General features: G+C 39.1%; 3 protein-coding genes, 1 long non-coding RNA gene and 1 other non-coding gene across 9 annotated transcripts; 2 read left to right on the top strand and 3 right to left on the bottom strand.

Annotated features, from left to right (window-relative positions):
• Positions 1-737: 737 nt before the first annotated feature.
• On the top strand, positions 738-10062 carry relb (v-rel avian reticuloendotheliosis viral oncogene homolog B). Of its 4 annotated transcripts, none has more exons than XM_024277913.2 (11): positions 738-996; positions 1074-1157; positions 1828-1991; positions 4380-4685; positions 5100-5266; positions 5371-5462; positions 5549-5680; positions 5783-5887; positions 6103-6318; positions 6403-6477; positions 9213-10062. In XM_024277913.2, the coding sequence occupies exons 1-11, from the start codon at positions 963-965 to the stop codon at positions 9620-9622; spliced, it is 1785 nt and encodes a 594-aa protein (XP_024133681.1). In that variant the 5' UTR covers positions 738-962; the 3' UTR covers positions 9623-10062. The 4 variants fall into 4 exon arrangements, with proteins under 4 accessions (XP_024133681.1, XP_024133683.1, XP_024133682.1 ...); XM_024277915.2 differs by having other exon boundaries at positions 742-996; positions 9216-10062; XM_024277914.2 differs by having other exon boundaries at positions 749-996; positions 1831-1991.
• Positions 10063-13555: 3493 nt separating this feature from the next.
• mrpl28 (mitochondrial ribosomal protein L28) lies at positions 13556-15772 on the bottom strand. Of its 2 annotated transcripts, none has more exons than XM_024277786.2 (6): positions 15622-15772; positions 14873-15185; positions 14614-14766; positions 14407-14541; positions 14213-14299; positions 13556-13975 (listed from the first exon to the last, which is right to left on the bottom strand). In XM_024277786.2, the coding sequence occupies exons 2-6, from the start codon at positions 15155-15157 to the stop codon at positions 13880-13882; spliced, it is 756 nt and encodes a 251-aa protein (XP_024133554.1). In that variant the 5' UTR covers positions 15158-15185; positions 15622-15772; the 3' UTR covers positions 13556-13879. The 2 variants fall into 2 exon arrangements, with proteins under 2 accessions (XP_024133554.1, XP_024133553.1); XM_024277785.2 differs by having other exon boundaries at positions 14213-14302.
• Positions 15773-15825: 53 nt separating this feature from the next.
• Positions 15826-17656, top strand: LOC112149834. Its single transcript, XR_002919851.2, has 2 exons — positions 15826-16226; positions 17068-17656. It is a non-coding gene; the product is annotated as an uncharacterized LOC112149834 (long non-coding RNA).
• trnastop-uca lies at positions 16096-16182 on the bottom strand. The gene has a single exon. It is a non-coding gene; the product is annotated as a tRNA-Sec (tRNA).
• On the bottom strand, positions 16821-21982 carry LOC112149832 (zinc/cadmium resistance protein). The gene is made up of 6 exons (XM_024277784.2): positions 21579-21982; positions 19853-20461; positions 19416-19613; positions 19082-19326; positions 18815-19002; positions 16821-17324 (listed from the first exon to the last, which is right to left on the bottom strand). The coding sequence occupies exons 2-6, from the start codon at positions 20457-20459 to the stop codon at positions 17012-17014; spliced, it is 1551 nt and encodes a 516-aa protein (XP_024133552.1). The 5' UTR covers positions 20460-20461; positions 21579-21982; the 3' UTR covers positions 16821-17011.
• Between the last annotated feature and the right edge of the window lie 2418 nt (positions 21983-24400).

Here is a 24400-nt window from a genome sequence, read left to right on the forward strand (position 1 = left end):
ACATTTTATGTGGATTTTTATAGAAGGAAAGGGAAATTATTCCACATCTATTAGATGAAAACACATATATAGTATAATACCTTGAAAATACATTTAGATCCCTGTTGTAAGGGAACGTGCTTAAAATAAAATAAAAAAAATAAGAATATAAATAAATATATGGTCAAGAAAAACATTGAAAAACTATACAACCCCCACAAAAAGAGCGAGGCTAATATGAATTTTTACTGTCTATATTTTAAAATCAACTTTCAATTAGTTACGCCTCTTCCTACGACAATATGCACTATTATAAACACAATAAACACTTTATCAGATATTTAAACAGTGTTTCACATTTTTTTAAAAAATAAAATATATTTTTACATGACTCTAAAGTGGGCTTGACTTAAAATTTTAAGCATTTTAGCGTCAACCAATCTTTTAATGCAAACTTTGTGATTGGCTCGATGATAATAAAAATAAATTCTGTAAATATGTTTGCCTTTTGATGTGCTATGAAAAATTCTCGCTGCCTTATAAAGCCTTAAGAAAGGAAAGCTGCACATTGTAGTTTTAGATGTCCTTTTATGGCTTACAAAACTATTTGCATATTTGAATTGTACAGAAAGCTGCAGATTGTAGTTTTAGATGTCCTATTATGGCTCACAAATCGATTTACATATTTAAATTGTACAGATTAGCAGGAGCTGGGACTGCTCAAGTCTCGTGGGAGTTTCCCCCCTCTCTGCAGGTGACGTAACAACTTCGGGGATTTCCGCTCATGGAAGCAGCCAATCAGAGCGGTCGAAGTCACCTCAGACAAAGGCAAACCTCCTCTCGTGTCTTCATTCCACTTATGGCTTCAAGACAGTTCAGGGTCTCTGGTCTGACACTAACAACTCTCACCGACAGTCCAACTCACCGTACGGACGGATCAGTAGTGACATTCCCGCCAGAAGAAATCAAACTTCTCACCCGCCATGAAAGATACGGACTATTTTAACGGAGCCTCCGGTAGGTTTCTATTCTGTGTTTGCGTTTGGCTTCATCGTTTCACCTGACATAATTCTCAAACCTTTGGTTTGTTCTAGCGGAGGAGCCAACACCCAATCCCGGGAACACGGCCGTCCTGACCGGCTCTCATGACCACTTTTCTTCTTCCAACCGGGACTTCGGTGAGTCTGGTTAGCTTTAGCTTCCCACTGAAAATAGCTAACAGTGGCCTCCTGTGGGCTCGCGCCCACTTCCTTATTTTGTCCTAAAATATGTTGCAACGTTTTTTTTTTTTAAGAAAAAGCGACATTTCTCTTTGAATGCTACAATATCCATTCGATTAAAAATATTTAAGTGACACTATAAGTTGTCTAAATCGGAAATAATTTTCAGTTACCAAATATTGCATAACTATATTAAATATTTTGGTGCGAACTTTTCTATTTAAGTTAAATAAACTCAGATAAACTATTATTTCATATTTACTAATTACTAAAAAGTGACTGTTGTTTCTCCTAATAACTTTACTTTGTTTGCAAAAGGTGTCTTCCAACATGTTTTTTAAAATCAAACTTTATTAACAAAACCTAATAACAAACAGGAAACTGTTTTTGACAAGTGTCAGGCAGATCAGACCTCAACTATCTGTTCAGATTACACTGCAGGGGTAATGAACGAGTGGAAAACAACAAAACAAACCACCTGTCAAAATAAATATGCCTGATAAAAACAACCACTTAAATATGGATTTGCAGACTATAAAAATGCATAGAATTCTGTTTTACTGCCTTATAGTTTGAATTTGTTGCATAAGTATTTTAGTTCTAATCAGGATTTTGTTGTCTTTGAAAGTAGAGTTTATTGAAGAATACATCAAGGAGCAAAAAGAATCGCAGAGGGGCCCCCTTCCTGGTCCACCTCCTCCTCCTCAGGACCTCCTCGGTCAGAGCCCCAGGAGCGTTCGGCAGAACGGCGGGTCTAAGGCTGTTCTGGTGGCGAGAGGTGCCACGTGCAAGGTGAGCGTGTATGAGTTGTGTTTTTATCTATGTAGTATGCAGAGTTTACGTAGGTTTGATGTGGTTTTCTATAGTTTCCGCCACATGCAGTCATTTTACAGGTTACCCGGAAGAGAAGAGAAGAGAGGTTCACTCTAGGTCGAGGTTTTGTTTTTATCCAGGGTTTGAAAGGTCACTTCGGGTCATTAGATAAAAAATAATATAGTCACAAATTTTACATGAATATTCATATTTTGGTTAGAAATCGGGAATCATCGCTACTATATTTGTAATTTAATTTCTCTTAACGTTTCTTGCACGGTGCTTATCACATATATTTTTAGATAAATGTGTTTGTTCAGCCGCATAAACCATCCCAGTGGGAGGATTTAAACCTTGACATGCACAGGGAGAACTCTCAGAAACGGCCCACGTGGGATTTGGACCTGGAACCTGTTTGCTGTGAGGTGGCAGTGCTAACCACAGTACCATCTTGCAGCTTTCGATGCGTGAAAAGCATCAAGAGTTATGTCGTTTGTCCTACTTCCTGCACACATCACTGAATATTTTTTGGTCTCAGTTCAGCTTTTATTTTTTTGTAATTAATGTCATTTAGGAAAACCAGTGAGTGATCTCTAAGTGCCGTTCTGGATGATGGTGTTGTGTCTGAAAGTGTGGTTGTTCATCCTTGCTGGGCAGCCTGCAGACGGTTGCTTGTTTCGCTGCATCCGGGCATCTTTACAGGTCAGACTCACGTGATTCACTCACAGTGAGGAGATCGCAGAATCTGATAGGAGCACTGCAGTGCTTCAGCTCACGCAGATATGTGATGTTAAAAAGGAGAAGACCGTCATCAGTCTGCTAAAAATTCTCTCTACAATTAAAAGTCTTTGGGACACACCTCCCTGCGAGTTTTCTTTGTGGGAGGAGGAAAAAAAAAAAAGGCAGAGGGACGTCTTGGGAAGGAGTGTAATTTGAACCCTGCTTTCGGTTTGCTGTCCTTGAATGTTTATAGCCAAACCCACTAGAGGTTAAAGGTCGCATTTTTTCCGCCCCTCTTCTCTTCTTCTATTGGTGCAACAATGTTAGGTTGAGCTGACTTCCTGTTTCTTGTTCGCTGGCTCGGTCTGCCAGGCCTTTGTTTGGGATTGAAAGTTTTATGGTGGGCCGGCATGTTTATGCGACAGTAGTTCAGAAGGACCTTTTGACAGACGATCCCACGGAGGGACGTCACCTGGATCTCTGGATTTAAGCTTTTGCGATCCCTCAGACGGAGTAGCACAGCTAGCAAAGGAGTCTGCTTCTGGATCTGTCTTCCCAGCAGGTTTGCTCAATATTCTGTCCCTGGATCCACACTTTGAGTTGAATAAACAGGTTCTGCAGAAACACATTTAATTTATTTTCGGTGTTTTCTTTTCAGCTGTGGGAAACTGTGTAGTTAAAAAACTCACCTAAAGACCACGACTTTATCTCTGCTGCTTTTGCTTTCTCTCCGAAGTGTTTGAGGGAGCGGAAAAGCTTAGTGGTCTGTGGTGTAACGGAAAATATAAGACATCAAGTGCAGCAGGAGGAGCGAGCAGCACATGCTTAAAGGCTGTGTGGTGATGGAAAGCACATGTATGAAGGGAAAACAAAGCCGTGAGGCTCCTGTGATGGTTTCACTTCAGTTGTCACAAACCAAACCTCAAAATACGACAGCAGCTCACAGTCTTTTCTAGAAAAAAACAAAACACAACAAAACAGATGCTCTGCAGTATTACTGTGTGAAGAATCATTTGCTGCATGTTTCAAAAGCTTTTTTACAGTTTTGGATTCTTAAAGTTCCCCAAATTAGTTTAGCAAAAATGCACAGAATTGAGAATTAGGATAGTTAAAATAAAACATAAATTTTCCCTAACATATGTAATGCTTTGGGAACTTTTCTCTCCCTGCTTATCCTCTTACCTTTTTACTTGTTTTGACTTTCAAATATAATTTGGTGCTAAATAGACACTAACAGAAACCATTCAGTGTGCTTTAAAGTAAGCAACATGTCAGTTTTTTCCTGATTTACTTTAATTGTACATGGTATTGTGTTAACTTGATGTTTTTAAGGGAACTAACAGATTGAAATTATTTAAACTTTTGTTTTGTATTATTATTTCTAATTAAACGACTCATAAAATTGATTTAGAAGAAAAAAATAAGTGTATGTTTCCTCGGTTAACAAACATTGTTCAAACTTATATTTATCTTTTAATTTAATGATTCTGTCAAGCTCCTAATCGTGTTTAGCTCCTGTTTTTCTGCTGCAAAGTGTCACAGAAAGATGTACTGTTGCCCAAAATATGAGGAACTCTTTAATCAATATAAAAATGTAGTATTGGAGTTTCTGTTTACGGTGGTTCTGTTTGTGAATCATCTCCACAGCCCAACTTCCACCAGCTGCAGGTGACGGCGGATCCTTCCAGAGAGATGACATCCCCTCGTCCTTCGCGGGTCAGCTGCGCCTCCGGACACAGTCGGGGGGGCTCGTCGTATCCGAGCGCCGTCTCCTCCCAGGGCACGAGCAGCACCGACCTACTGGAGCAGATCCTAGAGAAGCCCAGGCTGGTGGTGGTGGAGGAGCCCAAAGACCGAGGGATGCGCTTCCGCTACGAGTGTGAGGGTCGCTCCGCCGGCAGCATCCTGGGGGCGTCCAGCACCGATAATCACAAAACTCAGCCTGCCATCGAGGTGTGTGTCTGCTTTCCATTTTGGTCTTGACTGGGGGGTTTACAAGCTGTTAGAGGCGGTTAGGGAAGATCTAACCACAACTGACGGTGTCTGGTCTGTACCCCTGAGCAGACGGGTGCAGTGAGGGTGGGGCCTGAGAAAATGTGGGTAGTTGGAATCAGTTAGAAAGTCCCCGTGAATCCCAGCCCAACTGTGGTCACGCAGAAGCTTTGCTGCCTGTCTGCAAACAAACACCTAAACTGATTTAACATCTGTGTTTGCTGATGAGGTGGAGAAAGGGAAAATAGATCAAATTATTGTGGAAATACGTGTTTAAATTTCAAATTATTAGTATATTTTCTATAAGAATAAAATCATTTATTAAAGAAAATGCAGGAATGTGATGTTTCCTCTTTTCCATCTGTTATCTCTCAGATTCAAGGTCCTATTGATCATTTAAAGAGGGTCACTGTCACTGTTTCCTTGGTGACCAAAGATCTTCCACACCGGCCGCACCCCCACTGCCTTGTGGGTAAAGACTGCCCACTCGGATCAGGGATTTGTGTGGTTTCGTTCAATCCTCACAACAACCGGTGTCACAGGTAATTCTTTCTTTTATTGTTCTGGAAAATTATCTGGTGTTAGTATTTATTTTCCATGTAAAATAGCAAAAGTGTCACCAAAGATTCTTATTTCATCCTCGCAGCTTCGCCAACCTCGGCATCCAGTGCGTTAGGAGAAAAGAGCTGGAAGTTTCGCTTCAGAAGAGGCGAAGCCAGAACATCGACCCGTTTCAAAGTGAGCGGAACATCTAGGCCAAGCCACACAAACAACGACACACCTGTCCTCCTGACTGACATTACGGTGTTTTGAAAACCCCTTAGCCGGTCACTCCAAGGGCATCGAGGACATGGACATGAACGTGGTGCGCCTGTGTTTCCAGTGCAGCCTGGAGTGGGACGATGGCAGGAAAGACTCGCTCAGCCCGGTCGTTTCCAAACCCATTTATGACAAGAGTAAGTTTCTGCCAAAAATAATTCAACCTGTTATGTAATAACAGACTAAATCACAAAATGTCTGTTTTTCATGCTTTGCCATCTTTAATTTTTTTCATTTAGAGGCCACAACTACATCAGAACTGAGGATCTGCCATCTGAACCAGTACAGAGGCTCCTGCAGAGGCAAGACAGAGATCTACATGCTGTGTGACAAAGTACAGAAAGGCAAGAACTTGTTTTTAGTCTCTGCAGACTGGAAAACATGTTGCATAGATGTTTATTTTTGTCATTTTTTGTGTATTTTGCACTCTGATTTTCATATTTTTGCATTTATTGCACCTGTTTTGAGAGTATTTTTGGTCATAAAGTTCAGCTTGACCCCCGAGTTTCCCTTTTATATGTTGGGAATAGAATGGAAAATATCGTTTTTATTTTCACAGACGACATTGAGATCATCTTCCGGCACGGGTCGTGGAAGGCCAGCGGCGAGTTCGCACAGACGGACGTACACCGCCAAATCGCCATCGTCTTTAAGACTCCGCCCTACCAAGACCAAGACATCAGCGGGGAGGTCGAAGTTCAAGTTTCGCTGCGCCGCGTCTCAGACCAGATGGAGAGCGAGCCGGTCACCTTTGTGTACTTTCCCCACAACCAGGGTCAGTCCGGGGCGCTTGTGTCTAACAGTAAACAGGTTGGACGGGGGAAAGTTTGATGTTAATCAATCCTATTTTTAACTTCAGATCCATACGAGGTGAAGCGGAAGAGAGCCACAATCAAGAGGGACATCACTTTCTCTGAGAAACCGTGTGTAACAGGTGAGGTTTTACGTCTTCGCTGTGAGTTTTCACATCTAGAGGGGCTGAATGTAATTATAGCTGATAAAAGCTGTTGCTTTTGCTTTTTCAAAAGCACGTTCTCGCCTCTCGCTATAAACAAATGCCTGAAATACCCTCGGCCTCCGTCAGGTCATAGTTTTAGTCAAATTTAACCAAATGAACCACATCCTTTGATTAAAGCTGCAGAGAGACGAGCAGCAGAAAACATTTGGGTGATTCACCCATGAAAAGAAAGTAAAACGCACTTTTTTTTTTTAATCCCTCACACATTTAAAACAGTTAAATTAAATCCTAAATTACATCCCGGTTATTTTTAACAGTGGCCATTGTAAAGGGCCTATCCCATGCAAAATCAACTTTTTTAGGTTTTAATTGTATCAAAATGTTCATCCCTGACTATAAACTTGCACCAGCCCCTCCCAACTCATTAAAACGAGTGGGTCCTCACCAGCTGATGTCACAAACTGAGAACAGCTCCTTCCAGGATGAGTGCACTTCCAGAACCGCACCGAGTCTCACACAAACTTTCTCTGGAGAGCTGACAGTGATCAACAAAACACTTTTATTTTAAATGCACAATACTGTATATCTTCCTATTGTGGCACATCTACTGGTCTAACAGATGTCCGTTACTTTAGACGCCAGTCTCTATAGTGGCCGGGCTCCTTGTTGTCTGCATTTCTTGACCAAATTTGAAAGAACCCATAATCCCATTACTATTCTATTTGTGATGGAATCAGTCTCCAATAGACGTTCATGTCTAATAAACGCTGGGTCGGCTGAGACGTTTTTGGAATAAACGCCATGGTAGATACACTATATGCACATCCATCTTCTTTGCAAAAATTTGGATGAACATTTTAATGATGTTACTTAGCTGCCTAAGTTGACTAGGATGACTCATGAAATGGGCGGCACTCACTAGGAGCAAAAGGCGGAGCCTCACAGATTCAGTCGTCTTACTTATGGGAATGAAAAGAGTTCACAAAAATAACTCATATTTTCTAAATAATTTGCCAAGGTAATAAATGATCATACTTATAGTTTATTCTGAAAGACTTAAGGAAAGCATGATGAGGCTCTTCAAGATAAAGAAATGAAGGAAACATGGTGCAGGTCTGGAGGTTTCAGTGATTTATGGCTGAGCCCACATCTCGGTTCTTCAACCAACATCTTTTTCTGAAGTTAAACCATTTTTGCCCACTGACATAAAAAAAAAATGGAGCTCAGTCTGTGTTAACTCGGTATTCACACGCTGGCTTTACTCCTGTGAACAGAAATGTCTGTCAGGTCATTTTTAAAGCCTTTTAAAAATCAAGCTTGAGTCAACACAATTGGAAAAGTTTTTTTCACATTTATATTGGTTTTACTTTAAGTTTTCAATCCTCAAAGTAATTTCCCTGTTAGAAAATCCTAGATTTATTTTGCTTTTGCTCCCTTTGGACCTGGAAACATTTCACTCTCTGGATTAGGGTTAGGGTTTATTCTACACCAAAATAAACAATTTGCCTTTTTTACAAGATGTTTTTTATTTGCTGTGGTCACAAATACAGCTGCCATAGGGAGGCATCGGCAGAGTCTTCAAGATTCCATGCCACCGCCACATTTTTTTCAAAAAATTTTTTAAATTCTTGGCGTGGTTATGACGGGGTCGCCCCGTGTGAAGAGTGGCTCGCTTTTATATACCCCTGGGCAGCTAGTACCACTTGAAATGGACAGTCGCCGCTCTGAGACATTTACACATCGTCCAATCAGAGCTTCTTTTAGCCGGGCGGCGATTCTGGCTGCCACCTGGTCGCCCGATTTTGTAATGGTGTCATCCTCACTTTGTCTATAAACTGCCTCAGTGTGACCTCAAAATGCACCTCGACAGCCACTGACTGACTGAACGTTTAGAGAATAATTGTTAAAAGTTAAAAATCTATTCACTATAGCCTAAATCAGACACATTTTATCATTAAAAAAATACTATTTCATTTTACAGTTTTGTATTTTTCATCTCTGAAATGAAACGAATGGTCCTCATGAAGTCACGAGTCGACAGTTTTAGAAAAAAAATGTCTAACCGGTTCATTTAAGCTACAAGAACGGATATCTGTCTGTTCCATTGCATCAGGACGAGCAGACTGCCTTCATTTCTACACTGTTAGTTCGATGAGCAAAACAAACTTCCTCTTACTTGAATGATGAAACAAACCATTTAGTCGGACAGCTGTGAACGTGAATGCAGAAGTCGTGAAACTCCACACTTGGTCCATTCCTTTTTTCATGGTGCTCAAGTACTAACAACAACAAAAAATGACCTTAAACAAACACTCATTTTAAAGAAGTAGTCCAGTTTTCACAGCAATCAGCAGCATTTGGTTAGCAAGTAAAAACTGAACAGTAAAGCAGTTTGAATCACCGTGAGAGGGAAGTGCAGACATGTGGTCCATTTCTCGCTAAATTCCCAGATTGTTGCATGTCTCTGGTTGCCTCTTTTGGGAAACTCCTGCATGTTTATTTTTGTTCATTCCAAGGATTACGAAATATGAAAGGAAGGAAAAGTCCGTAGGTTGGAGAATGACACAACTGTGTTTTTCTTGCATTACGGTTTAGTAAGAAAAAAAAAAGAGAGAACTGCTTGAGGGTTTTGATGACAAGCTGAGATATCTAAAAAGGGAATCATCCATCTTCTGTATTTTATTTCTAAATGGGTTCTGTTTGTTCTCCAGCAGAGAGTGCAGCCGCACCGGAACAGGCCGCCTGCGCCCTCCTGGACAATCAGAGCATGCTGCTGCCGGAAGCACCGTGTGGGGTGGACAGCTCGTACACTGAGACCCAGAACTCTTCTAGCATGTTCGATGAAGCAGCAATCCTTAGTCAGCTGCTCGAACTGCCCGAAATATCTCAAGCGCTGTCTGATACGCAGTTCTTCTCGGCCATATCTTGTGGCTTCGACCCGGGGCTCGAAGCCATCTCCGCCACCGTGGATCTGAACTTCAACCAGAACTTTAGCACGTACCCGCAGGACTTTGCCCACTTCAGTGACATGCAGTTCAACATGCTGGTCAACGAGAGCCAGAGCTCTCAGGCGGAGGCGCAGGACGGCACGGTGCAGGTGAAGATGGAGGAGGACCTATGACGACGTCAGATCAATATCATACCATTTCCCTACCTGTACTCCACCCCTGGGTTCTGGTGGTTTTCCCAAAGCCTTGCTGGTCAAGGCTGCAGCCACCAGGAGCAGCTTAACATTCCTGAAGGTTTCCTAATAAATGCTGGAGGCATTAATCTTTAATCCTGTGGTTAGCTTCAGTGTTGACGGCTGAAACTAACACAGAGAAATCATCTGCCATGCTGTAAATGATTAAGCGCTGTATTTGTGACTGAGGAAAAGAAGATATTGCTATCATAAAACACTTTGATAAGCCTTTCTTAATATTTAATCCACCTACGTATCATAGAAACTCCACAGTAGGTCCTGTGAGCTCTTTGTTCTGCGGTTTTACCCGTCTGCTGGTCACATGCCTTCCCGCTGTCATGTAAATATGTCAAAAGCAAACAATAAAACTTTAAAGTGAACGTGTTTCCTTTTTGTCAAGAACAGAAGTGATCAAATCATTGAATGTGGTTTCTGCTGCCCACACACATTCCTGACCTCTTCTCTCATCGGTGAAATCAAAGGGTTCTGGCAGCAGCACTTTCACGTCTCCTGCTAAGGTCAGTGCTTTGAGGAATTCCAACCTGACTCAACTTGTTTGTCCAGATGTTTGCTCTACAAGACCTGCTGCAGTTTTTAATCCTTCAAAACTATTGTTTTTTTTTTAACCATTTTTGCTTCTGAGTGCTCCAAATTTCCAGTCTGTTGCAATTCATTCAGGAAACTGACTTCAAACTGCCAGGAGGAGACATTTTATGATGAAATAATAATAAACCCACTTATCTTTGACCACTTTTAACCTTTTTCCATGATCAAATATTTACCGATCGGTGAGCTCAGCTGCTGAAGTGCGGACAGCTCACCCGTTCTGCTTGCTTACCTGCTGGGTTGGTAGAACAGGTGTTGCCTTTTAGCTGTCACTTTAGATGACACATGAACACAATGCAACGCATCTGCGGGGAAACTCCACACCGGGCCGGTTTTCAGGACCTTTGATCTCACGTTGAGCGATCCTTTATTTCCTACAAATGGATTTTCCAGCTGTGGAGATGTGCTTGAACATGCCCACTTTGTCTACTTTCATTTCATTTAGAAAGCAAAAGACGAGAGACCTGAAATAATCATAGAAAGAAGTACAACCAAACTCCAACTCTGCTCCTTTTCCCAACATTAGCTCACTTATACAAAGGGGGTTGGAATGACAGGTCGATACTCTTTTTCTTCAACATGGATCAGCTTTAAATTTTACAGGTAAACAGAAGAAGGAATTTTCGCACAAACAAGGGAAACCACAAAATCACAAGCTCCTGATTTATGAATGAGCCGTTAATATAATACCAGCAACACTGAAAGTCTTTTTTGAGGAAAGGGTTACCAGTTAACCAAAGGACACACATGGAAAAGTGAATGTTAAATCTGCAGGAAAGCTCAAGTTCAATCACAATTCTGCACAAAAAAATTCAACTTTTTCAGACTTTATGGACAGATCTGCATTATTATTAATTTTTTGATAGGTAAAATATGCTTTTTCTTGTTTTAAGGTCATATTTTTAATTTCATAGTCACAAATTTGTTCTCAAAAATATCTATGTACATTCAAATATACACATTTCCTCATTCAATAAAGGGCAGACATAAAGAATTGTTTTCCTTAAATTGTTCCCTTCCCTTTATAAATTTGTAAAAATGTAAAGTTGTAAAATGTATGTTTTATTCATTGATTTGTTGTAGTTTGGATGCTTCATGAAAGGAAAAAAATAAATTCAACATAATTTTCGGATTAATATGGATTTTGCTGAATCTGAACTGAGCTTTACAGTCAGTTATTAGGTTGTAAAACAAAAATAAGGCGATACACCCCCCAAAAAGATGACTTTAATTTAATCTTTTACCAGACGGAGTCAAATAAGGTAAAGGCTTCTTCCTTGTTAACAAGCCAAAAGCAAATATTGGTATTTGGAGGGGGATTTTAAAAAAAAAAAAAGTAATGATTCTGAACGATAAAATGGTTTAAAATAATCCCCTCTAAAGCAGGAAACATGAGGACCCGCAAGCAGTTTCTGAGGTCAGCAAATCCCAGAGTAAGATCAATACAGTTTGCATACTCGCTCATGCATATTCAAAAGATGTAGGGAAATTCCAGACACAGGCTGCATCTAAATAAGGACTTCTACTGCTGCTGGCTGTATCCTTCAGGTGTTGCGTTGCTATGGGTTACACCACCCACGGGAGTCCCCGCAGCAGAAGGGACTCACCACCGCAGAAGCGCCGCAAACAGTCCGCACACAACCGAAAGTGAAACGCGGTTGTTTTTAAAGACACTGACATCTCTCTGTTAGCTCCTTATAAGAACATTTGCTGTGTCATTGTAGCTTTCATACACAGACATTTAGCTTTTTTTCAGGTATTTTCAAAATAAAATAAAATAAACTACAATTTTGGATTTGTTTTTTCATATTTGTAGGTCAAAATTAGATATAATTTATTTTAGATATTCTATTTGGAAAAAGGTCATGTTAATTCGCTTTCATGAATAAAATGTCTGGCTTTATGATTACAGCAAGGTGTATCGATGCTAAAAACTAGCCTATCTTCTTCAGTCATAACTTCTTTTTATACACATTTGATTTATATTAATGACTTTTCTCATAAAAAATAATCTGCTTTTTTTATCTGGGTGTTTCATACTTCATTTTTTTTTCATTTTGATTATTGATCTGCATATGCAATGATAAAGTCTGAAATAATGTTTGGTTAGCTACATAGTTGTGTGATTTATTGTTACTTAAGGATTCTTAATGACCTGAATCTGTGTTAAATTATGAACTGGATAATCTGTTATTTGATGCCTGATTCTCATATGCCTAACATATCTTTGTATGGTTTTAAACCTCTGTTAATTATACGGTATAATCAACAGAGAAAAAATGTATAATGTGCATGCATAATTCTTGCTTTTATTGGTTGCAATAAACCATTTCAAATCAAAGGCGCCATCTAGTGTACAAATGTGTTTATAGCAACGGGGATATAGTATCGTGTTTTCGAAAGAAGTCTCCTATTTTGAAAAAAATCCCTTTCTTTGAATTTACTGTATTTTACAATTAAGATTAGAACATATATTACAGGTTTATTAAACATTTTAAGTTTCCATACATTGTTTTGTTGCTTTAAGTGAGTAAAAAAGAATTTTAGTAAAACTCACTCCAATGAAAACCCTATTTTTTGTTTTTTTAACATGTTCTTGTAGCATTTTTATTACGATGTTTTACAAAAATAAAAGAATTTAAGATTAAAACTGCTTTTCTGAGTATTTTTTGTTCAAATCTGATGAATCCAGAGCAGATGAAAAAAATACAGTTTAAAAAAGCTCCCAGTTGTGACACAGAAATTGAAAAAGCAGACAAAGTCTTCCTCCTCTGCTCCAATCTGATGTATCCTCTTGCAGACAAATAGACAAACGTCTAGATCAAAAGTGTATGGCTGGATAGCTCCAATTTACTCTACTTTTTTTGCCATGCTACTGTTAGCGGGAGAGAGTGTAAACAAAGGGATGATGGGATATCAGCAGAGGCTTACTTCCACACCACAACTCAGAGGTGTGTTTCTGATGTATTAATGTCGCTCTGCGGAAACTATGTCCTAGAAAACTACAGTTTTTAAAATGATCATAATTCTAAGATCACAGGGAATGCTTTTACAATAAATCAAGAGGATTGGAGGGAGACTTTTAATTAAGTAAAATAAATTAGGATTAACTTATTGTTGGAATTTCTGTGAGATTTCTTCTTTTGCCTGTTAGCTATATAGAAAACTGATTTTCTGTTTTCTACCTTCAGGTTTTGAACTTATCCAAATGATGATCCACTTAAAAAAATTAGTGCATGTATTTACTGTGCTAAATTATCAGACAAATTTCAATAAAAAAGGGGTTTAATTGTTTTTAGTAAGTATGTTTTGTCCTTAAATCACATTTACAGTGATGAAAACCTTTGCTGTTTTATAAAATGTCTTGAATTGAAAATGAACACTGCAGAAATAAATAAGCACATGTGTTTTCCTGCTGCACTTCTCCCTTTGTGATGCTCCCAGGTGGGAAGAAAAGCAGAAGTGGAGGAAGTGAGTGCTTTCGCTGCAGGAACAGATGTGATGAGCCAGAGTCCTTTGTCTTTTTGCAGAATCCAAGCAGCTGAACCTACTGCACATTTCAGTCTTGCCCTGCTTCCGTAGACCAGAGGATTACTTCTTCTCTGTGAGATGTGGCTCCAGCAGTTTCTTCATGCTCAGCTCCTTTACCAGCTTGTCCACGCACTCTTTGAACACAGGCTCAGGCTCCTGAGAAACAATAATGACATGAAGCTAAAAGCCTTTCAATTTTATTATTCAATATTATATAAAAAAACATTAATCAGTGTTTTAATGTTTTTTTTAAGAAAAAACTATGGCAAGATAAATTTTTATTTAGCAATCTCTATAACCAGTTATAACAAAGATTTTACTCCAAAGTTTTGGAAAGATGAACCTTAAAAAACTGTCCATAACCATAATATAAATTGTAGGATAACGCGTCACCTTGTGCTCCAATAGCCTCTGTTTCTCCACAGCCTCCTCCAGACTCAGGCCCACCCACTCTGCTTCCTCCTCTGGGATCTCAAACTGCTGCTTAGAAGGAGAAGGAAATAACACTCAACATTATAAATTTCCTTAATTTAGCAGAGAAAAACCATAAAGTGGTCTCAGAAGATATCAGTATTTTTTCCACCTACCTTATATTTCGTAAAGATGGTTTCCCTTTTCACTGGGTCATTGGGGTAAAGTTCTTTATCCTTGCGAGCCAGTCGAAGCAGCATTGCTCTCTTCAAATCCATCCCCAGTTTGGAGTTCAGGTCCTCCTTTGGTGTCTGTCAAATATTAGAGTCCGATGAAGCGCTCAGTACGAGAAGTATCTTGAATGCAGCATCCTTTTCACTTACCTTGAGGATATAAAAGTCAAAGCCGAATGCGGCATCAATGAGGTTTAGAGTGCGCGGCGTGACTGTGATGGTGAATTTGTGGTCGAGGATCTCGCTGTAGAGCTCTCTCTTAAACAGCTGAGGTTTCCACGTCTTCTTCACACGATTTGACATCTAAATAAAGATGATATTGTGAACAAAACGCAAAGACAGCTCAATTAAAATGTGTCTCAACTGGGTGTTATAGCAGTAGTAGAAAATAATATTCCCGAAAACTCACCTTGTCATTGTTGGCGTACCGGTAGCCAGAAACCCAACCCTCGCCTCCCCACAGCCCATTCTGGGACTCAGGAGGATAGTAGATGGGGATGGGGACATCCTGCACACGCTCTTTCACTCCCGTCTTTGGGTTGGCTCGGTACTGGACTCCCAGAGGCCTCCAGTGGACAGGCGTGGGCTCTTTCTTCTCGAGGGACTTGAGGTAGTGTTTAGGGAGGCGGGCGTAAATGCCTTGCTTCATCTTCATGGCCTCCCACAATTTGGGAGGGTATTTATGAAGCGGCATGGCGCTGCTCTTATTCTTCTATTGACAGCTATATGAGAGAGGGGAAAAAGATGGAAGGAATACGAAATTAGTAGTGTGGAGATGAAAGTCCAAATGGTGAAAGCTTTTAAAGTATATATATATTGGGGATCTTGTCAGGTTTAACAAGAAAGTATTAAATTACATCATTCCTAAAATATATTTTGACAAGCTGACATGTTTTACGACTTGTTATCAACATTTAAGATTTAATTCAGAGAACAGTTTCTGAGTATATAAATAAACTCACAATCTACTTATCTGGGTCAAGTTTAACGGCTTACATATAAAAATATTTAGTCAAATTGAGAACCAAACCATAGACAGGGTAGATTTATCTCGTCAGGTTTGACACTTATTGTGTCTTATTCCGCATAACGGTATAATTAAAAAGCCAAATCACTTTATATTAATTGCACTTTGAAGCGATTACAGATTATACTTACAGAGCAGAAACTTCGCTAGACAGAATAATAATTTAAAACACAATTTTATCCCAGAATCGAGCGCACAAGGACGCCGCGAAGACTTAACATGGCATGTCTTCCGGATGGGAGGTACTAACCAGATACTCCGTGATGATTGGACAACACTACTGTCTGTTGATCTCAACTTCCGGGTTAACAGGAAGTACTTGCCTAGCAAAACAAACACGTATTAAACCCATAGATATCATATCTATGATTAAACAATTCTAAAACAAAACAAAACCAAAGCGTTGTGTCACAGCATAGGATTTTACGTAAAGCCTGTAATTTTAACAAGAGGACACTTTTATATGTTAGCAGTGAATACGTTTTATTTTTTAGTATTAGTCTTGACAGGAAGCTATATTGACAAGTTAGAAAGGACAACATTTGGACAAAATGTAAACAAGTCTAATTCATAAATACAGAAAAACAAGTCGTCAAAAGATAAGTCGCCCGAAAGGTGGAATTGAACCACTCTGCCGCTAGGCAGCTACGGGTTTGAAGCCCGCACCCCGGACCACCGAAGCTCATCCGGGCATTAGTGGCAAGGCAACCTCTCCCTATAAATACTGGGCAGATGGGTAAGTATGTTTAAGTCATGGTTTTAGGAAAAATTTGGCTGATAGTTCCTTTTAGTGGATTACATATTGTATACCAGTTATTCGATCATATTTTATATATTTTGTAGCCTTTTCAAGCACGATAAACACAAAAAGACGAAGATTCAGAGTGAATCATGGCTTATGCAAAACGCGAGTAACGTGATTGGTTGTGGGATCTCGCGGGTGACACGCAACGGAGAAACCCTGCTTTCTTTCTGCACTCAGAAATCCGAATAAGCTAGCCACATCTCGTGTTTGTGCAATTAATTATATTTCACTTTTTCTGAGTTTCCAAATTTCTCCACAATTTATATGGTGATGTGGCCGAAAAGGACACGGAGAGAGTGAGGAGGATGCGGAAGAGAGGGTTTACATTCAGGCTGGGGCGACACCTAGAGGACACAGCCGGAAATTAAAGGAAAACAAAATACTGAAAATACTGAATTTGAATAAAGCCAAAACTTTAAGAGGAAAATGAAAGTGATTAAGAATAAAATGATTTAATAGTGCATACATTCTCTGGCTGTCTGGCAACAGCACAGGTAATTAATTTTATTATTTATGACAATTCAGTTTCCCTTTTAAGGTCAATTTTATTGTATTTTAGTTTAGTACAGTTGTGCAGATAAACTTACAAATGAGGCAACATACACACAAGCAATTATAGAATATCAGATAGTATTGCAAAATAAATGTTTTGAAGTAGCACTTTGGGATTAAGAGACTTTTTCACAGTATTTGAATGGATAACTTCCTTCTGACATCTAGAGGCAGGTGTTCTCCAGAACCAGAGCTAAAGGCTCTTCATTTGTTTCCCCAGTTGGTGGCTTCCTCATACTCTGGATCTCTTCTTCAGGAGGGGAGCAGCACATGCTCCCAGCACAGGCTTTTCCACAGGCAAGGCTGCAGGCAGGGAGGGCACGTGGGGACGGGTCGTCTCTGTGGATGATGGGGGAGGCATCTCCCAGGTTGTTTGAGGAGGCTCCAGCACACGAAGTGAACTCTGGCTGAACAGTGCAGCAGCTCACGCCAATACTTTTCAACACCTTTGAGACTCCTGACAACAGGTCACCACACCTGCACAGAGGAAAAATCCTATTAGGAATGGAAACAGGATGTTTTCTGGATTTTTACAAAAAATCTGTTCACATGTACAGACAATCTGGATCATTTTTTGGATGATTTTGGAATGCTGCTTTTTAGCAAAATCCCTGTAAAAGAAAAAAATGTGATGCTACTCAACATAAAAAATAATCGCACATGAACGCCTTCCAAATCTTTCAAATAAAGACAAAACAAGAAATAAATATGATATATTTTAGATGTCATCCATCAGTCTGAGCATCCAAGAAAACTGAGTACATTTTCAATACCTATCTCAATAAATGTTTAAGTTGTGCCATTTTGTTTAACAACGCACTTTCATTTTTGTTAGTGAGGTGCTAACAAAACCTCTTTTGATTAATTGTGTAAATGCTTTGTTGGCACTGTAGCGATTCTCTGCTCCTTTCCGAGCGTTTTTCGACACGTAAAAACTCAATCAGACTTTCAGCGATTTCAGTAATTTCAGCAATCTTGGTATCAAAAAGTTCAGCTTGTTTGGGACATTACTGCTTGTATTTTTGGTATTTATAAATTGTATAGTTTTTGAAATAATGAGCAAAATATATGCTCCTAATAAAATTAACAGGAAAGTCTCTAAGTAGATTAGCAAAAAGCCTTGATCTTCTATAGTAATTTTCGAAAAAATTGGAGTTTAGCTTCTATTTTAGCAACATTCTAACATTTTTTAATAATATGTTATCTACTGGGGTTTTTTTATAGGCTAATTATGAGTTTAGCTTCTATTTTAGCACCAGGCTAACGTGTTTGACTAATTTAGTTTGCAGAGGAATTTTAGGCTATTTTGGAGTTTAGCCAGAGTTAGCTTTTTTGGCTAATTTAGGACTTACTATAGTTTTTGGGGCTAATTTGGAGTTTAGCTCCTATTTAATAAACACAGTAAATATGTTTTTCAAAATTGGCATGTATTAGGGATTTTAAAGCATTTTTACTACAAATTTTTCAGAAATTTAGGTCAACTTCAGCACTCTTTTATAGTTCTTTAATGAAATTTTCAGTCTTTTAGCAAATTTAAGATCTTTCAAATAGCTTTTGCATTATCATCAATTCCCTTCAACAATTAAAGCAAATTATGTCCCCATTTTCAGCACAGAGCTTCAGCATGTTCAGCGATTGCTTTCAGCAAAAGCATTCACACTAGTATTATTGCAGGTGATGCAACTTTTAGTTACTTCTTATAATGGATTTTTGACATGTAGATAGTTTAAAAAATCTTTCATGTTTAACTTTCAAGTCCAACTACCTTAAAAGTGAATCATCCATTGAAATGTCAGTTTATTTTTTAATTTTCTTAATTTTTTTAGGATTTTACTACTTAAAACTCAAAGAGATAAGAGTCTCTGAAGGTGCTGGTTTAAGTTTGTCTGCAAAACTAAGCGATGGCCATTTAAAAATTACTGTTGTAACAATTTTAGAATCTACATTTTACTTTTCCAACTCTTCACCTGTGAACTTGAAAGCCAGAGCAGCAGTGCACATGGACTGAAGCCACCACGAGCCTTTCATTCAACTGCCAGATGTGCAGGTCGTGCACGGCCTGAACTCCAGGAACACTCAAAATTCTGCGAGTCAGGTCAGTCACAGAAATGTGTTGAGGGGAAGCCTGGAGCAGCAGGAGCCCCAACCTGTACAGCTAGACAGGGACATCACCAGCTGTTACAACGAGACCTTAAATCAAAATGTATAACTAAGAGGCTATTATTAAGGCGGACCTGTGGCACATTTGTGGCAATCATTGTGATCACAGCCAGCAGGGAGAGGCTGGGATCCAGGTACACCAGGACGCTGCAGACTCCAGAACTCTGCAGAGTCACCAGGCTGTTGATCAGAGCCAGAAGAGATGTGAAGAGTCCCTCAGTGATGAAGATGATGGGCAGGTGGCACACTGGCCAATAGCTTCTTGATACAGTTGGGTCCAAACAAGGAGATGATTTACAGACAGATAAGATTTGAGTTCCTGAAAGAGAAAAACAGCACCAGAAATAAAATAAACTATCTGTAGAACAGGAGGTGTCATGCAGGAGGTGCATTTGAGACTTTTCTCACTATTTAAGTCTGCTGAAGGGATCTGCTCCTCACACATGCTTTCTAGTGGCTTCTGTGAAGGTTTACAGTCGCTATCATGAATGCTGGAGGTCAGTGGATTACAGAGGACCAGCGCTCCACTGGGGACAGCAGAAAGATCTCCTGATTGGACGATCTCTTCAGACTCCTGTGTGTTTCTGGAGTCTTCCTCAGCCAAGACTGTGGGAGATGAAGAAAGGAATGAAAAACAAAGAATAGCAGAGTTTTATCTCTGTGTCTTGCAGCTGAATTTACACAGCAGCAACAGGCATTACAAGGGCAACCCAACTAATTTCTAAAAAGGGAAAATTATTATTATTATTTTGAAATGATTTAGTTTTTCAAGATGAACAACTAAACTATAAAAATCAAGGAAATAAACTATTTTTTTTTCTTTCATGCATGTTTTTACAAGTTACCTTCGTGGTTTACTTCCAAGTGGAGTTCAGCACCAGCTTTCCTGCCACTCTGGGCCCAGTTCAGCACAAACGCCGTCAGCTTATAGAGCAGACTGACAGCTCCGATCACCACGGGCAGCAGGGGGTGCTGCGCTGGGTGTGGGTCCAGAATAAAACTGATGATTTCCATGAAGTAAGAGATGCACAGAGACACCAGGAGCAGAGAGGAAACAAACCTGCCCACAGTTTGTATCCTGCTGTTGGCGTAGGACAGACTGCAGTTTGTAGGTGTTGGAGAAGATGTGGGGGAGTGAGATATGTGTGTGTTGATAAGAGAAGCATTCTGGTTCCCCTGATCTGACAAAACTGACTCTCCGATGGTGGTTTGGGCATCAGGTGGAGCCTTGACTGGTGACTTTGCACAAGGGGGGACATGTGGTGGAGAGGTAGACGATGCCGGTTTAATATTTGTAGTCTGAGGAAGAGGAAGCACCGTGTGAATGAGGATGAAGAGTGTGTGGAACCCGTCCACCATAGTAATGAGGGACTTGCAGAGCTGACTGATGGCGATCTGGCACAATAGCAGCAGCAAGCTCGCTCCCAGCATGCAACAGTTCGGGACCCACATGTCTACAACCAAAGCACAACACATATGAAGTTAGCTTTATAAAATGCACTTCAAAATAACACAACTTCTAGATGAAAAGCAGTGATAAAAAACAGTACACGGAATCTTGATGTTTGCAGATGACATTGTGGTTTATTGTGAGAGCAGGAGGAGTTATGGAGTTCCATTTGTGCCTAAACGGAGCGTCTATGTCTACTGAACAAGTTAACTCAGCATTTGTTTATGTCTATGTTCTCTCGCTCTGCAGCATTTTGTTTTAGATTTCACTTCAGAGTATTGATTACTTTAGAACGCTGAGAATTAAAACATGAAGATACAACATTTTTCTGTAGCGGTAGGTCTACAATGCACGTGTGCTGCTTGTGATGTGGGATTGCAGTGTACCTTTTTCAAGAGATTAAAGGGGTTAAAAGTGATCTGTTGTCAAGTGTGAAAATGGGTCAATTTTGACCCTAACAAAAAAAGGGTTATTAATATATATTTCAGAGTTCAGTGGCACAAAAACTCAACTCTGCCTAATACCGAGATTCAACAGAAAGCCAGTCTGATAAAAAATAATATTTTAACTAAACATGTAGTGCACAAATGCAGCTTTTGTGGAGAGATTGACTTCAAGTTAACTAATATGTGGTGCAAATTCTTTAAAAATGACACTAAATGTTTACCATTAATCCCCATTTTTTTTAAAACTTGAGGTAAAACAAGACAAAAAAACTCTTTCAGCTTTTAGATTTATCACTATCACATATTAAAGTTGCCTTGTAATACCTTGAAATGTGTTTAGGAAACTTCTCTCAATTGAAGTTTTAGAGAAATAAAACTTTTATAGTTAATTTACCAACATGTCAGCAATTTTTTGAAAAACTTTTTTTTCTTTATAGCAGTTTTTTAACAGCAGTACTTCAAATTACATCACTGCTGAAAAAAAGTAGAGAAAAAGTAAACATGCTCATAAAAAGCATAATTTATAATTTTTTAATCTGCTGCTCTGATTTCTCTTCTGTTTCTTTTTCTGTTGGAATTTAAAGCCTCACATTCACATCCTGCAAAAGTTTAATAAAATTACACTTTATTCTGAGATACCAGTCTCTGTATAGATGTAGAGCGAAGCTTAGTTACCTCAGAGAAGTGGACGCCCCTCACACAGCGATCAAAGGGAAGCTGGAGTGCTGCAGTGATATCAGACAAATGAACTTCATGATGTTTCCCATGGCTGTCCCACACTCCTCCTGAGCTCTGCCCTCATCATGTGAGCAGCCAGGAGGGTTTCTGTTTGCATTCTCTCCTCAGCATGCCGGTGGGACAGGATCCAGCCTGGTGCAGCTCGCCCCCTTTTCATGAGCAAAACCAGTCAAGCTAATGTGCACTAATTAAATCCTCCCTGTGTTGTCAGGATTAAATCTGGATTACACTGAAAAGTGAGATCTAAGACTTCTGAGGCTGATGCCACTGATTCCTCCTTATAGTTCAATCTTACATGGTGCATTTAATGTCTTCAAGTAGATAACAGTTATGTAAACAGTTATTTTGTGTAAAACATGAATCTTATGTGAATTTTGCATTCGTTCCACATCTCAACAATCTACTTATTAATCTTCTACATTTTGTGCAACAAGTGGCGTTTTTTTTTTTTTTTTGCAAAAAAGGGGACATTTGTGCAATAAGTGGATTTTTTGTGCAAAAAATTGGAGATTTGTGCAATAAGTGGAACAATTTGTGCAATAGGAGGAATATTCTGTGCGATATTGAGTATTTTGTGCAAAAAAGGGGACATTTTGTGCAATGAGCAGACTAATTAGAGTAATATTTTTCTATTCTTTTTCTCTGTTGTGTTTTTTTTTAACTTGCCTTAATGATATTGTGTTATTATGTTTAACTTTTTCCGAACAAGTGACTGTAAGGACACTTTCTGAAATTTTGTTGTGCATGTAACTTGTCACAATAACAAAAAGCTTATTATATTCTTTCTGTCATAACACCAAATTATTTCAGAGATTTATAGGTGTTCCCCAACAAAAAATGAAATTTATTATTATTATTGACATATTTCAGGATAATTTAGGCATCTCTCATCAGTTGTTTGTGTCTTTCTTGCAATTTTTAATTATAATTTGAGTCATAACAGGGGTCAATCTTAAAAATCTCCATCTATGATATAAACAAACAAACCAAAAATAGTCACCAGGGAGGCTTTACTACATTTTGTGTTAACCATCTCCTCTCTGTGGTGTGGTGGACCCACACTGCTGCCCCCAGCTTGGCTCTCATGTGTTTCACTCCGCTGGGCTGTGAATCAACAGGTCAGATATGGGCTGACACCCCACCGTAATCCCCGTTCCTGCCGCTTGCCAGCACATTCCTGAGGCACAGCTAAACCCGAGGAAAGACCCAGTGAGGAGGAGGCATGCAAATGCTGCAGCTGCCAAACGAAAAAAAAAAAATCATCACATGTTAAAATAATGTTATAATTTATTTGCAGAGAAGAATGATGATTAGTAGATTTAGACATTTTGTTTGTTGAGATTACAGTCAGGTTTTTGTTTTTTTAAAGATGGGTTTGGTTCAAATATATAGTTTGATTTCCCGTTCTTCTTCATGTGTGTGACTTTCCTCTTAATTTCCATCCTCAGTTGCACAGTTTTCTTGTATTTAGTGCTCATCTCATGGGTTTTGTGAAAGTCACAGTTTTTCTACCATATTTTTTTATTTTGTTGGTCGTGTTTCAGTCTGAATGGGATCTTGGACGCCTTTGTTTGGAGTTGTACCTCAAAAATGTTCGATTTTCAGCTTTTGAATTGCTGATGCCACTGTTTCTATCTTGGGTCAGAGTGTTTCACAAAAAAAGGTCTGCCCTTCCTTTGGCCCAAATAGGAACACAAATCCTCCAGAATACACAAGAAATCACATAAAAAACATGTCTTTCTTCTTGTCTTCACTGCAACATGTTACACAATAAAATGTAAAAAAAAAACATTTTAAGCAAACAAAATGACTGGATCAGACCTTATTTGCAACCTACCATAAAATCCACAATTTAGCATCACCTTCAATGGAAAAAAACAGAAGAATATTTTTTGTAAGATTGGAAATACAGTCAGACATGAAAGGGTTACAAACTGAGACAATTTTTGAAAATATTTACTTTTTAAATTCAGAATTTAAAAATCAAGGACAGGGTCCAGATTTTTTTTTTGTTGAGGATTGAGTAAACAACCATATTTAAAGCTCTATTTCGGGGCTTCCTGTGAGGTAGATTGTTTTCAGAAACAGTCAATATTTAACCAAGAACACATTTTTAATTATTTTAATCAAAATATTCTTGATTAAATTAGACTAAATGGCAGCATTAAATGTAACTGTCTTTTCTAAATTAGGTTGTTCAGAAAACCTTCTAGTGACATGCAGACTGTGAACTTGATCACACTTTCATGTGTTTTCCTTACGTTCTTTTAAAGACCATTCCCTTTTATTGTTTGTTATAAAGAGGAGGTGTTTCTGTGAGTGAATAAAAACTAAATTCTCCTGACTCCGCTCCACTATCAGAGGTCCACACCCTTCAAATATTTACCACCAGCATGCCGTACCCCATCCTGGATACGGTCCTTTCTTCTTGTTGCTGCTGCAGCAATAGTTACCAGGTGATTATCACCTTCTGTAATCTGTCATAAAAGCACAGAATCTGGATTAAAATCTTTTTTTTTTTTAGTGCAGATTTGTATTCGTGTGGACAGAAGCAGAGTCGGAAGTGTTTCTGGTCATGAGACGAGTTTTGAAAAAGCAGAACAGGTCAGCGAGGAAACATATTTTACCCTGAGCACAACATCCCTCCTGACTGAACAGAGTAGCAGTTGTATGAAAAAGAAAAAAAAACCCTGATGAATGGATAGAGAAGAGAATAAACATTCGCTAGCAGGTTAACTGCAGGATTTTTATATGAAACT

The sequence above is a fragment of the Oryzias melastigma genome, linkage group LG13 (assembly GCF_002922805.2).
Source record: "Oryzias melastigma strain HK-1 linkage group LG13, ASM292280v2, whole genome shotgun sequence".
In the NCBI taxonomy this organism is placed as follows: domain Eukaryota; kingdom Metazoa; phylum Chordata; class Actinopteri; order Beloniformes; family Adrianichthyidae; genus Oryzias; species Oryzias melastigma.